Raw genomic sequence first — 15,627 nt, 5'->3', positions numbered from 1 at the left:
AGGAGTTACAGCTGCTGAAAAATCAGCTTTACCAACATGATTCATTTTTTTTTTTTTTTTTTTTTAGTAAATAAGTTTTTCCAAGTTGTTTTTATTGTGCATTTGTTGAATAAATGAAACCTTGGTGAGAGGTATATGAGATGTCTTTCAAAAACATGTAACATTTCTTAGAAACCTCAAACCTGCTTCTAAGGACATTCCAGGGTAAGAGATGTGTCCTAGTTGACTTTGCTTTGGAAGGCCAGAGCAGGAACGTTTTTAATAATTACTTGTATCAACTTGCCAATGTCAACTGAGGACCAGACAGCCAGCACTAAAGCAGACAGTGAGTAACAATACCTTAACATAAGGGGAAACTAACTAAAGGCTTTCAAAACTCTGCACTGAACACACAAATAAATTGGTAACTAAGTGAGGCTGTCTTCCATTACAGAGCTTGATGATTATTTGTTTTTGCCCATTCCCACTGTTCCTTATTAAGGCAGGCCACCCCTCCCCTAGAACTACTGGTTCTGCTCTTCCAATGGTGTGGGTAAAAAGGAAACATTTCCCTAGCACAATTAAAGCAAAATAACCCAGTTTTCAAGGAATGTTGGCAGGGTACTTGTTTTTTGCAATAAGACAGAATGCCTGCAAAAGGGAAAGGGAGATGGTAAACAAAGTACTCACTTCTGTAGAACCTCCTCTTGTCCACAGACCTTGAGAACATAGCTGCTGATGTCCACCTGGTTCAGGTCATCATGGACCCAACACAAAGCCTGCATTATGAGCAGCTCCACTGGAGAACTCACTAGACAAAGAAACACAGGAAACATGAAGGAAAAAGGCATCCATGGAGTAAGAAAAGAATGAAGCTAATAAAAAAGTAACCAAGATGATAAAAGAAATGCATTTTTGTCCATACAATGCAAGACAGGGATGTCCAATATTTCTTTGGATTCTAGTGACTCTTATTGTATGGACAAAAAAACATTCTTCAGAAATGTCAATGTTTGGAACAACATGAGGGTGAGTAAATGGGTTTATTTATGGGTAAATTGATCATTTAAATGAATTGAGGACCATCCTGAAGGTGTTGTCTGCTTGATGTTGCACAAAAATATAGAGATGATGCAACCAGTATGACACACCAGTTTGCCAAGCTTGGACTGATGCTGGCTTTAAAACGGACTATTACCAAACAGCTCATGCGGTACAGTGTTGACTTGGAGGAAAGCAAGGGGTGAGAGTGCAATTTGGAAGAAGACCAACAGTATGAACTACTGTGAACCTCTTTTGGTTCATTGAGATGGAAAACCGTAACAAGAAATGGATTTGGCATGAGAGGTTCACTAGATTGGAGCAAAAAAAAAAAAAAAAAAAAAATGGCCCCACAACGCTCCTTGGAATGATCGTCTCTATAAGCTCCAAGCCTAGGGCTTTTTTACAGTTAGTCAGCTGCGCCTGGCCTGGACTCTTCATATCTGCAGTGTTTTCAAGCCTAAAGGTCTGATGGCCATTCCTAATTTGTGGTGAATTTGAGGTTGCTTTGAAGGGTTGCGGGATGCCAGTAAAAGTCCTCTTCTGCCATCTTTTCGTGGTACTACAGCAACACACATGGTGCTGTAATGTCAGGAGATTATGGTTGGTCTAAAATGGCAGGAACTCTATAGTCATGGCCAAAAGTTTTGGCAGTGAAAAATGTTGTGTTTTGCAAAGTTTCCTGCTTAAGCTGTTGTGGCGTTCATTCACATTGTTTCTAGATTATTGTTTAGGGTGATCAGATTAGGGCTGAAACGATTCATAGAGTTACTCTATTAACTCGATTACAAAAATGTATCATTAAATTCCTACGACGCGCACTATACGCGCAGGGATCTGATTCACACGGGCCGTTGTTCAATGAAGCACACCATAGCGTGGGATACATTTCGAATTTAGTTGGCGTGATGGTGGAGAGTAAAGATGTCCATAGACGGCAGAGAACGTCAGACGTTTGGGATCATTACACATTCTTAAAAAAGAAGAGAACAAGGTGCAATGTGTCTACTGCAAAGAGCATTCCACAGCAGTACAACTTCAATGATTCAGCAACTGAACTGAAAACATCCACTCCATGCTGTTTCACCAAGCGACTCTGAAACAAGGTAACGTAGCCTAAGCCCATACATTGATGTTCGCTGATTTTAATCCCATACTGTATTTGTAGCAATGTCGTGATGCTGTTTGACTAGATATGATGTTTAGCTTCACACACACACACACACACACACACACACACAAACACACACACACAAACACACACCCTCGTCTCTCTCACGCACCAATACCTCTTTATTTTTTTTTAGAAATAAAATCCAAATGCTTGATCATTTTACAGTCACATCTTTTTTATTATGCATTATTTGTTTTGGTTGTTTAAAAACACACAAACATTTTTTTATCTGATTAATCGATCGATTTAGTGCTAGATTAATCGATTACAAAAAGAATCGATAGCTGCAGCCCTAGATCAGATGAGTTTAAAATAATTGCTTAGTCTTAAGTCTTCAGGACGTTCCAGAGTGTCCGGCAAGTGCCAGGACCGTCTCCTCCTGAGCATTTAGCTACGGAGTCGTGTCTCGAGCAGCGCAGAGCTTGCACAGGAACGGCAGCAGGTTGCTGTGAGAGCATCTGTACACATAATGAGACCAAGCGTTTTAGACAAGTGCCTGGTATCAAGAAGGGAAGCAAAGAAGCCACTTTTCCCCAAATAAAATGTCACGGAAAGACTGAAATTCTGCAGGAAGCACAAGGATTGGACAGCAGAAGACTGATGCAAAGTTATTTTCTATGATGAAGCTCCCTTCCAACTGTTCGAGACATCTGGAAAATCAATTGTTCAGTGGAGAAAAGGTGAACGCAACCATGAGTCCTTTGACGTGCCAACAGTGAAGCATCCTGAGACCATCCATGTGTGGGGTTGCTTTTCAACCAAAGGAGTGGGCTCTCTCATAATTCTGCCCAAAATCACTGCCATGAATAAAGAATGAGCAATTTGGTGATGATGATCCGTGCATTTTCTAGCATGATGGAGCACCATGTCACAAAGCAAGAGAGATAAGGATCATTACATTGAAATTTTGGATCCGTGGCCAGGTAAGTCCCCGGATCTCAATCCCATAGAGAACCTGTGGTCAGTCTTTAAAAGGCAAGTGGATGCAAAGAAGCCCACAAATTGTGATCAACTCTGAGAACTAATAAGGCAAGAATGGATCTCCATCGGTCAGGATTTGGCCCAGAAACTAATATCCAGCATGTCAGAGAGAATTACAGAGGTTATGAAGGACAAGGGTCCACACTGTAAATATTCCCTCATTATATTTTTTGCCAATAAAAGCCTTTAAAACTTATGATATGCTTTTCATTGTTTTTCAGTATACAATAGACATGTGGAAAAATAATCATCAAATACTGAAGAAGCAAACTTTGCAAAACACAAAATTTATGTCACTGCCAAAACTTTTGGCCATGACTTTAGAGCTATGGAAAAAAAGCTAATAGGCAGAAAGGCTAAAGTAGAACACCAGACTATATGTGAACAATCCTGAAACTACTGCTGTAAATAAAAGTAAACTTTTTGTCAAATGGATGTACCTACATTTGAAAAGGAAAATGGACAAAGTTTGATCCAGGGATCAGAAAACTGAGACGCTTAATATAAGTTTATCCTGGAAAGGCCTTCATATTCCACACATTCAATCCCTAGTTGCCTACTCAGCTTCATTTGCCTTGTCTTTCATGCCAAGTATGTCTGGAATTGCTAATTTCACTAACCTTACACACAGCTAAGCATTTTCCCCCACTTAAACAAACTAAGGAAAACCTCAAAAAACGATTTTTCCTCTTTGAATATTCAGACAGTCAGCACTGATATGCAAAGAGATGATACTTCCATAACTGTAAGGTAATTCTCTGCATGGATTAGGAACATTAAGTAAAACTAAAAGCATTACTTTGTTGACCACTGTTCATGGAATGTAGGAATGTTGTCACAAACCTGACTTTTAGTAGGATCTAAAATCTCTTGATCTAAACACAACAAACAGGGCTAGTTTCAGAGAGAAAAAAAAAACAAGCAAAAACTGAGTGAATGTGAGAAAAAGAGAGCTAGAAGAACCATCCAGCCAGTTATAGCAGAGCCACTCCTCAAATATATTAGCTGTCTTTGAAGCATCTTTGGGGCCTGATAGACACTGTGCCCCCTTTTTCCTTCCTAAGACCACAGTCTATGCTGGATTTATCCAGGACAAAAAGAGCTATGGGGTTTAGGCAGTAACAACACCGAAAGTTTTTTCAACACAAAAGGCCAGTCTTGATTTCCTGCCAATAGTGAGGTGGCCAGAGACTCTGCACAAAAAACGAGGCCCAGCAGTCTTCAGAACACAGCCGCTTCACAGGGAACTGAGCCAAGGCCACTACAGCACAATGAAAAGTCCTTTTTGTGCAGGAGCACAGACAGGTTACCCATTAAAAAACCTTGGCAATTGACATGCAAGCTGAAAAGTAAAAAACACAGGAACCCTGGTCGAAGAATCTGTTGAGCAGACGCACCATAACAGTTATGTAAAAAGAGAATGTGTCACAGTGGCCAAGAAATGCTCTCTGGCGTTGTGTCATGATTTCTTCATTTGTCAAGCTTCCTTTATAGCAGACATTCAGAGAAGCTTACTATTGACAAATAGCGAATACATGATTCATCAGATGTGACATTATTAGATACTTATAAAGGATAGTTCACCAAAAAAATTTAATCGTAATAATTTACTGACCCTTATGACGTTTCAAACCTGTAAGACTAACTTTCTTATGCAAAATAAAAAAATTTAGGTCAACTGTTCCTGTAACTGCATTAACTGTTAGAATTACAATTTTCATGTAAAACATTTTCACTGTCAAAAGCTTTTTATAATGACTAAATTAAGTGACAAAGAACTGCTTACCATCACAAGTGAAAGTTACAGGCTGTTGAGAATCAGAAATCTCAATGGATACTTTCACACTGCCCCCACTGTACCCTCCTGAATTCTTTTGGGTGATCACAGGGCTGAGAACATAGCCAGGATTGGTAGCCAGGTCATCATGTGGGAACTTTAACCTAAGTCTGCAAAAATAAAAGGACAACATTTTGTTTAAAATGAAGACCTAACAAAGGTAAAACAAAGGTAACTGTGGTGGGTGTACCACAAGGTTCAGTCTTAAGTCCTTTGTTAATATTCATATACATGCTTACTCTCTGTGTGTGATATTAGTAGGAAACAAGGTATTAGCTCCCATTGTTACATGGGATATACAGAGGTGTAGACTTCCTGCATTTCAATTGTCAGTAGTCCTTGTCTGAGGCACACATATGAGGTTTTAAGGCATTTTCCAAATTAGTCCTTAAGGTCCAAATTAGCTTTGCTTCTCCTATAGAATCCAACATTACAGTGCTGATTCAGTTAACCTGGGACCTTCTGATATCAGATTAACTACACAGCTGTAGTAGTGGGACCTGCTTTTCTTGAGGGATCCCTTTCAAAAGTCTAATAACTCACTTTGAAATGTCTTCACAGAATGCCACGACTTCTAGATTTTGGACTTCCTTTTCCTCTAAGTACTTTGAGAGTACATTTGTACTTCCTTTATTGACCTGTAAAAAGACAGACATGGACCCATGGTTATACTGATGAGCAGACATTTGGCCTATTATCCTATACATTCCCTTTCACTAATGGGTGTCCTACACATAGGAAATCACATGTTAAATATATGTTTTAAACAACATATTATGTACAGTCTGTATTAAACACAGGGGTACCAAATAGACATGATTGATAACATTAACATCCAAGTTCAAATGTGGAATGAGACAGTCTCTCTATTTGGTGAGAGGATACTGAGAATGTGAAGAATGTCTGGAATGCCAAAAAAAGAGACTTCCTTCAGGAAGGAAACAGGTCAGAAAAAGACCAACAAAAGATCAACATGGAATTACAACTAGGAATTAAAGGTACTTTCAGTTCAATGATGGCTTACATGCTAAGAAATTAAATATAAAGATACATTTTGTTTTAAATACATTTACCATGCAGACTTTATGCATTTAATCTCAATATTAATAAAAGTAGATCAGGCATATTCTTGTAAAATTTTCTCTTAACATAGTCTCGGATGAGAACATCTGCCTCCGACATATTTGCCATAAATAAAATCAAAGCAATAAACAATCAAGAGTATCGATTCAGACAAAAATATGTTTTATTGTGGGTAATACATACAGTATGCATCGGATATGAAGATGGTTCCTTTAGCTGTTTACTAGGCCAAAGCTCTAGGCCTAACTTTAGAGAAAAATGAGACGCCATGTGACACACATTCACAAATTATTCATCCGCTTTTGCTTAGAGCTACGGTTTTACAGTTCTGGCTGCCCTACATGCAATCTCTCCTAGTCCAAACAGACCTTTTCCTCAGGTTAAACGTTTATAAGGGATCTGCCCAGAAACAATTCAACACAACACTCAGGAATGAGAGGATGGAGTAAGCTTAGTATGTGATTGAATACAAGTAAACTTCCACCATCATCTACGTTTGTGTGTAATAGAATTCATAGCAAATGCAACTTCCTCTATTCTATTGTTGCTAAGAATACTGATATGCATTAACTGGAACTCTGTTCCCTACTGACCTGGTAATACTTCCACTAAATGAATAGAACTGAACTTCCCTCGGATGATTTATCATTCCACTAACAGCATAGTGCTTGATGGTAAACTGTGACTAAGAGCTCTGTTTATGCATCTAATTACTCACAATGACATTAAGCAAACTTCATTTCTGCATGTAGGACAGGCTGAAAGTCAGACGGTCAGTTAATAGTTCACATGGAGGGGATGTTCACAGCACATTTATAAACACACATGCAGAACAGAAACCACATGGTCAATGTATCAACCAGAAACGCCTTGTTGTCTGCATACGAGAGCTACTGTGTGGGCCAAGTGACTGTTGTGATACACTATGACAAATTATACCAGTCTTTCTACAACATCGGCAGTAGCATACGAAGTCAATTCAGTGCCCAATTGATGTCTGACCAATATGTGGCTGCTTCTGAATGCTCCCAGGCATGTTTGGCACACACTATGTGTGTCAGACGTCAAAAATATTGGATCTGTGCATTAGGCCTTACAATGCACTCTGACAGACGAGTATTTATTAATTACACAACTGTTCAAAATACTAGGGGTAGTAAGATTTTTATTTTCCCAAAAATTTAAGCAGCACAGCCATTTTTTTACATTGATAATAAGAAATGTTTCTTGAAGACCAAATCAGCATATTAGCATATTATTCTAAAGGATCATTTGACGCTTAAGACTGGAGTAATGGCTGCTGAAAATTCAGCTTCGCCATCACAGGAATAAATTACATTTTTAAATATATTAAAATAGATTATTTTAAGTTCTAAAAATATTTTACAATATTACTGTTTTTATTGTATTTTCTATCAAATTAATGCAGCCCTGCTAAATGTAAGAGACTATTTTGACTCCAACCTATTAAACTGTATTTTACATACTATACGTCTATATTATATTAATAAACTACATATTTTATTATTTTTGCATTTTATTTTATTAATTTATATAAAAACGTTTTTTAAAAAGCTTTTATTTTTTTTAATTGCGTATATATTTAAATAAAACTCCACCTTTGACACCAATACTTTATAGGTTTACATCAGGAGATAAAAAAAAAAAAAAACATTTCCTCCACCAATCATAAACTAATCCTTAATAATTTCAACCATACTCAACAGAGAAACCACTTTTGCTGTAACCCAAACCACTAGCCTACACTTACACCAAGACCGACAACAAACAGGTCTTTTGGGATGTGTGTGCTGATAAGGGCTGAAATATCCAGGGCTTGTGATAAGAGTATCTGATTCTGGGGTTGTGTGTGGTGAAGCAGAGTAACTGTACACCAAAACCAAAGCTCAGATTAGTTTCGCTGCTCTTTCACACACTCCGAAAGAGAGCTTCCATGGCAACGGGGAGCTGCACGGCCCCGCTGCAGGCATGTCAGGGAAGAACCCATGGGGCAAAAACAGCTAGCTGGGGCTTGTCTGTGCTAATGAGACCAGCAGCAGTCCTCGCTACAGACACACACACACAAAGACAGAATACTAGACAGGACAGTGTTACCTTGAGTAGGAACTAGACCTGATGTGTGACTCAGAAATATAATGATAGTCCTAACAATTGAAACCCTCTGACCCCTCTATTTTATCCTTAGATGAAAGCTGTCCCTGTTGTAGAAGTTACGGTCACAAATTCTTCAAGTACTGTGGGAAATGTGTGGCAACAGCCAATTGTCCTAGTCAGAAACAAACATAATGAAACAGGAAGTGGGATTTCTGGGGAAAAAAAAACAACAACTCATTTACACACCCTCCTCATAAGGAATTGAAGTTTTGCATTCCTCTCAGGAAGCAGTTCTTTATTTTTTGCAATCAGTTACAACTTTTCTAAGGAAAGACCAATGAAAACAAGAGGCTTAGATAGAAACGGTGGTAAAATGAAAGCAACTAAGCACCAGCAGAACTTGGCTAGAATATGATAAGAAACCAACCATGAGAAAAAAAAAAAAAAGATGCAAATGCAAAGCAGAAAATTTTGCACAGAAATTTACCACACTGGCATGGTATAATAATTAGAAAACCATACGCACACATTTTTAACTTCTACTTCCTGTCATATCACAGAGCACTGCTGCTTTCTTGGTAAAGTGCTAGCATGAAAAAAAGTGCCATGTTTTCGGGTGCAGGGACTCAATTAGTGGGTTTAGATCTTTTAAAATTTTGATATTTTTAGCATTTATATTAAAAGGGTCATCGGATGCCCATTTCCCACAAGCTGATAATTCTTTAGGGTCTTAATGAAAGGTCTAAAAAATACATTGGTTAAATTGCCTCAATGGTAGTGTAAAAAACACCCTTTATACCCTATCAAAATCAGCTCTGTTTTCAGCGAGCTGTTTTTATTCATGTTGCTTTAAATGCTAATGAGCGCTGCTCACCCCACCCCTCTCTTCCGTGGGGTGACGAGCAGACTGTAAACTTCAGCTGCGAAACTTGCTAACTAGCACATATTAGGAAAGGTGATTTGCAAAGATTCATAAAAAACACTTATACTCAGGGATCGAATTGCGGGGGGATGGCATCCACCTGGCTGAAAAAAATTACTAAAAGTATCCCTTGGAAAAACCACCACCCCTTTAGAATAATATGTGTATTATGTAAAACTTACCAAGCAAATGAAATGTTAAAATTCTCTAAATTACTTATGATAATTCAAAAACTAAATAGTGGCGATTGGCCAATCAGAACAATCTGCTCACAAGCGGAAGCAAGTTTTCATCGTCTTTCATACAAAATGGTTAAAATGCAACTTTTGAAGTTCTTTAAAAAGAAGACAACAGAAAAGGTATGATTTTAATTTACTTCACTGACAAACTGTGCAAAAACGTGTGCAAAATATGATCATGGTTTTGCGCAGCTTGTCAGGGAACAATCGCTCTGCGTAGTAAATATTGCACAGGTGATGGAGGCATTTACCTCCATGGAATTTGAGAAAAAAATTAATGTAATACACAGTCAATTTCAAAAATATGTATTGTTGACTAAATTGAGAAACATGATATACACTAAGTTCATTACTATGTGGGCATTAGACCCAATGGGCTTGAATTTGATGATACCTGGCTGAGATCATTTCTATCTCCTCCTACAAGAGGATGTGATGTTCACTTCTAAACAAACAGTGATGACAACATGTCTCGGTTTAGCTGAAAGGATGTTCCTCTTACCTGTTTGTCTGGGCTATGATCCGTTGAGGTTGCAGGTATGTTTACGGACTGGCTTTTTGTAACAGCCGCCCCTGTTGATGCTCTTCTGGCTTGGGTGACTAAAGTCAGCTTGCTCTCCACCTGTGCCGAGGGACTGCCCTTATCCACAACTTCAGGTTCATCCAGAAGAACTGCATCCCATGGGTCTTTAGCAGTCACAGACTTCCGTACTAAAGGTCCACTTGATACAGTGGGTGTCTCCTCTACCTCCACCTCCTTGCGCTTGTTGAGCGGGTCCAGGTCCAGCCAATCAAAACGGCTAATGTTGGGGGTTTCTATGGGTTGTGGCGTGGGCTCCAGGGACTTGACACTTCCCGATTCGGTTTCCATGCTGGAGGTCCTGCCATTTTTCAAGTATTCCGAAGTGCTGGCAATCTTGTCGAACAGTTTGGCCATCTCTGGGGTGATGGCAGGCTGTGGATAGACCAGAGCAGCGGGTGGATGGATTGGTGTAAAGGAGAGGAAGGAGGTCGGATGGGCCGGCAGACTGATAAAGGTAGACAAAGCTGGATTTAAACCATTTTGGAAAGAGCATGGATGCTTCGGGAAGGGAGCAGAGGGGAAGATGGGAGTCTGTGCGTGTGTCGGGGTGGGCGTCCAGTGGAAAGAAGAAGGGCTGAACGCATGTACTCCAGGATAAGATGCACTGAGATTGCAACCTAGCAAAGAGGAAGGTCTTGTCATTTTGTTGACGCCAAAACTGTCATCCAGAAGCAGCTTTTCCAGCTCCTCCTTGGTCAGCTTCTCTAAATCGATATCTTCAAATTTGTCTTTTTGTTCTTTCCTCTGTGTTTCCGATTCAGAGAACACAATGAGGTCTTTCTCTTGCCGGCTAGTGGATGTTTGCGCTGATGGATTGGGAAGGGGATTAACAGAAGGCACTGTGGCTGGTAGTATGTGCCTTTTCTCACGCTTGATTTTATCCAAGGCCTCTAACTCCATACGTATAGCCTCCTCCTTTCCCACAAACCCTTTGGGCCGGACCACCCCCGGAGAGGCTGGCCTGTCAATCTGAAACCCATTGCCACTGGATATGTGGGCCATGGTGTCAGCTTTGCCTTGCTATGTACATGGGGAGACCACTGGGTTTGACAGGAACTTTACAACAGGTGCCTACAGGAGGAAATTGAGAGAATATTACATTGTAGCATCAGGAACTCAATGATTTCAATAGATGTATTGCATGCTCACTGCCAATATATATCACTTTCCTGTTCCAAATTATGTGTTTACAGCTTCTTTCACTCACAGTAATGGATCCAGTCTATTATGCACCAACATTAGTGTGACGTTTGGCATGAATCAAATAAATGAATACTTTTTGTTCTTATGTTCAGTATGAAAGCCCATGCAAAACATGAAAAGACGGGTGAATGCAACCCTACACCTTGCAATAGAAAATTTACTGAGCAGCAATTCAAGCCTAAAATAAAAGATGCACTAGGCCATCAAATATGACAGGATCATGGAAAATCGTATTTAGTTATTCTTATTAGGTTACGATCCAACAATCACAAGGTTGGATTTCTGACAAAAGCATCACACATATTTCAGACATGGGACGTCTTTAGTTTACGAAATGCTCAAAACATCAGCAGGAAAACACAGTTCATGTGAGTGGCCAGTTAGGGCGTGTCAAAATCTAGATTTAATGGGTGAATGGCAGTTGGTTACAAGCACATACCAGACATTTTCCTGTGCCTTACAGGCCCGAGACATGCCAGCTTGCAATTGAAACGGAACCAATTAGATGCAAACTCAAAATAGGTTTTCAAGCTCCTCATTCACAGCTTCACTGATTAGGTGCTAAACCTACAAAGAAAGGTCAGGACTAATTTACATGACTTAAGTGAGGACAAAACAAAGAGTAATGAAAACACGGAGATGTGTCTTTAACAAGTGAAGACAGAGAGGAATGTGTTTCATTTAGGGGTGTTCTACACAATGCAATGCAGAGTTAAGTTGATTACAGCAGACAAGCAACTTGATGCATTAGTAAAAAGATTTAGGCCTAACTGGCGTTCAGGCAAAACAACAAAAATGTAATCATTAAAAAAAATTCTCCTGCCAAACATTGTAGTTCTTCAGCAACCTTTGGCAGAATGGTTGTTCTGCTAAATACTGATGATGTAATTGCTGTTGTAATGAGGTCAGTGGTGTGTGTTTACGGACTATTTTACAATGGCTTTGTGCACGGCTCATAATCAAGGATTAGAGTAAATAATGAAGAATTTAGCTGATGTACATTTGCAGGTTTAAATTCATAGGCTATTTTACAACTTCAAAAGCTACTTATACAATCAGAATTTATAGTTTGAACTATCCATTTAATAATATTAATTTCATAATAACATTTATTTGCATGACGCAGACGCTACATAAATTAACAGCTGTTTTTACACTGTTGCCAATCTTAAAAACAGAAAACAATTGCATGAGTCATATAAAAAAAGGAATCTATTAAAAACAACTGTCACACTGTTATTTAATAGCTATATAAATTTTTTTTTTTGAATTTCCAATGATAATAATTAAAGCCTTATCTATATAATTACCATAATATAAAATTACAGGTGATAAAAGATGTTGGTGATACCGCCAACCTCCACCACTAATAATCCAAGAACAACACGCCACACACCAAGATATGCTGGGAAATGGTCATCCAATTTGATTTAGTTTTACAAAGGCTTCAATGCTGCCAAGTGTGGCTATCAATACTCCATCAAGGCCATTGTGTACAGTGAGGAATCCAGCATACAATCCAGAGGGGTGACCACTGTTCACAGAAGAGACTTTCCACTTGTTATTATATATATATATATATATATATATATATATATATATATATATATATATATATTAAATGTTTACATTTTATAGTGTTAAACCTTCTATAAAAACTTTTGTTGACCAACCCAACAGATCTTTGTTATTCTTGAAGATCTGTTTTCTGGTTCAAAATATACTATGTAAAATGATAACAGGGCAAATGGTTAAAACATATGAGTGCAACATCTAGTTAGTGTATATCTTCTTTTTTTTTCATATCAGAATTATGAAAGCAGGTGGTATATTGGTGCTTTTGAAGTGATCAATTCTTCACAGTTCAAAACTCCTAGGAACAGTTCTCACCCCTCAGGGTGGATGCCTGACTGTTTCAGCAATGACAAAAATCACTTTTTTATGCATTCGAAAAACCCACGAATGGAAAGCAATTCAAAGGTGGCCTCAAATCATAACAGAAGCCAGCAAAAATGTTTTTGTACTTTACAATAAAATGATTTATCAATCTTCATTGCAAGCTGTTCAAAGTACAGAAGTCACGCTCAAGACAGAAATGAATAACTAGAAAAAGCATCTGGCTTTTAAATGACAGCGTGTCCGTGTATGAACATTGGTTCAATTTTACACATCTGAAATAGACTGAACACAAAGCATGAGTCTGAGATACGCAGAGTTCAGTTTGAGATGCTTTTCCAAGCACTTGCAAAACATGTCAAGGGAAGACAAATAGTTCCCAAGATGGTGAGAATGTCCAGAAGGGTAAATGGATGACACACAAAACAATACGGCATTTGTAATGTATGAAAGCTTTCTTTACACATATTCTGTTTACTGTAAACACAGTATAATGTGTTTACGTGACCGAAAACAACTGCAGGACAGGAAAAAATAAGTTACTTATGCAGCTAGCATACCTAAGGTACATGATTCATGCATATAAAATCAATGACGCAACACTGCAGGAACAAAACGATCACATGCCACCAATTCAGTTGAACTTTTAAAGAAGCCATATGTGCAGAATCTACAAATTACACAATCCTGTTTCAGTTATCCTTGGCAAAAGGCAAAAATATAAACAAAACCTGCTTCTCCAGTCGGTTACTACAATACCATTAACTCCGAGTGGCATAAAAAAGACCTTTTATTCCTATTAGAAACATTCAAAGACTATAATTATTATACATACTATCAAAACTGTGCTATTTCAGATGGTTGGAAATTAGAAACTGTTTGGAATTGCAGTCCAAGTAAATAATGCAGCGGGATGCATTATATTTCCTTGCATAAAAACTTCAGCAATTTAACTTTAAAAACAGATGAGAGAATGATAGAATTCATTTAAAATCCTATTGGAAAAAAGATGTGTTAGAGGCTTTATCCGTTAGTGAAGGTGCAGCAGAGACTTGAGCTTCATCCCTGACCTACATTAACCTGTTCTGAACTCAGCAGGAATTTACGGAGTGTATTATATGAAATATTGTTCAAAATAGAATTGCAACCCCGACTTACCCGTTTCAAAAAACATTTCAAAAATTGTACCAAAGTTTATAGAGGATACAAACTATGCAACAAAATAGATAATCAAACAAGCAACAGTACCATAACACCAGTCTAGACTGCCAATAAATACAAATGGATATTTCTCATCAAATAGTGCTGTCAGCACGGTAAATATTCAGCCACGACACTACAAAACATCTCACAAACCTACCCCTTAACACAGCATCACAAGATCCCTCGTAAAAAGTCGTTTCCGAAACTTTTACGCAATGTTTCTGCAAATGTTTCGGCATTTCGGCGCACTTCACGCGCCAACAACAAAAGTGAAAATACAAGCAGAGGAAAAACAAACAGCGCAAATAAATGTACTCAGACAACCTACTATACTTCCGGTAGACAGACGACTAGAGCTGACGGGTAAACTGAAATTAATTTTAAGAGTTGGTGTGAATAAATGAAGATTCCCACCTTCAGACTCTCCGATCTTTGACGCTGGACATTTTCCTCCAGCTGGAAAATTTGCTCAATGCTCATGTAGTCGTAGACACAAACGTCAGTTCCTGCTAGAGATCGGAGTGTAAATATTACAGAGGAACAACGACATCTGGAGGTCAGAAAACTCTTCTTTTGGTTCTCGGATTCGAACCACAAAAACAAACAAACAAAAAAGCCGCGTCAATGCCATCTACTGTTAAATTATCAGAGCTGGTAGATTACTTACAAATTATAGTCCGTTAACTGATTCCAAATTGAATGACAATCCATTACATTATACATGACGTAATCCATTACATCACGCATTTTAGGGAGCCTAATGTAATCAAACTACTTTTTGATTACTTTTGAAATTAGGCTACTTTTATCCTAACATGTTTATAACATTGTTTAAAATAGGATTATCACCATATGATATAAAATACAGAGAGTAAGAAAATATACTCCATTTATTGGAATAAACAATATGTAGTGTAGCCTATTAAAGATTACATTACATCAAGTTTTCCCAAATAGGCGTTCATAAAGGAACTGCTGGGGGTTTGTGAGTTTAATGAAAAGATAACAATTAATTATATCATAAATCATGTAAAATTAAAATGAATAATTTTAATTAAATTAAAACAATTATATATAATTGTATTATATTGATTATAATCAAAAAAGTGAATTTATAATCAAGGACCCCTTAAAATATTTTAATACTTAATATCATTAATATCTATTTTAATACTTTAATATCATATTTGCGTGCTCCCTGACATTGGTTAATGTTCATATGGCATGCAGGTAAATTGTATATATATGGTGAACGAGGTTCAGATGACAAAAATTTAGGCAATGTCCATATGCCAACATCTAAATAATTAATGAGTTTGAAAGACAAAATCCTCTCAAAAATACAAAATAATACATGGTTAAATAACTCTT

General features: G+C 37.9%; 2 protein-coding genes across 4 annotated transcripts in view; one reads left to right on the top strand and one right to left on the bottom strand.

Annotated features, from left to right (window-relative positions):
- Window positions 1-14,810, bottom strand: part of LOC127977201 (phosphatidylinositol 4-phosphate 3-kinase C2 domain-containing subunit alpha) — a 36,108-nt gene extending 21,298 nt beyond the window's left edge. The window contains exons 1-5 of one of the 3 annotated variants that reach the window (XM_052581920.1): window positions 14,671-14,810; window positions 9,874-11,025; window positions 5,556-5,650; window positions 4,962-5,122; window positions 670-790 (exon numbers count right to left, since the gene is read on the bottom strand). In XM_052581920.1, the coding sequence (XP_052437880.1) occupies window positions 670-790; window positions 4,962-5,122; window positions 5,556-5,650; window positions 9,874-10,956 (1,460 nt within the window). In that variant the 5' untranslated portion in view covers window positions 10,957-11,025; window positions 14,671-14,810. Of the gene's footprint in view, window positions 1-669; window positions 791-4,961; window positions 5,123-5,555; window positions 5,651-9,873; window positions 11,026-14,413; window positions 14,562-14,584; window positions 14,610-14,670 lie in introns of those variants that run through there. The other 2 variants (XM_052581923.1, XM_052581921.1) reach the window with 2 other exon arrangements.
- Window positions 1-15,627, top strand: part of LOC127977209 (homeobox protein aristaless-like 4) — a 539,817-nt gene that overhangs the window by 386,949 nt on the left and 137,241 nt on the right. The gene's annotated exons all lie outside the window — the stretch shown is intronic.

Source organism: Carassius gibelio, chromosome B18, assembly GCF_023724105.1.
Source record: "Carassius gibelio isolate Cgi1373 ecotype wild population from Czech Republic chromosome B18, carGib1.2-hapl.c, whole genome shotgun sequence".
NCBI classification, from domain to species: Eukaryota; Metazoa; Chordata; class Actinopteri; order Cypriniformes; family Cyprinidae; genus Carassius; species Carassius gibelio.
This window is presented reverse-complemented; position numbering and strand designations above follow the sequence as displayed.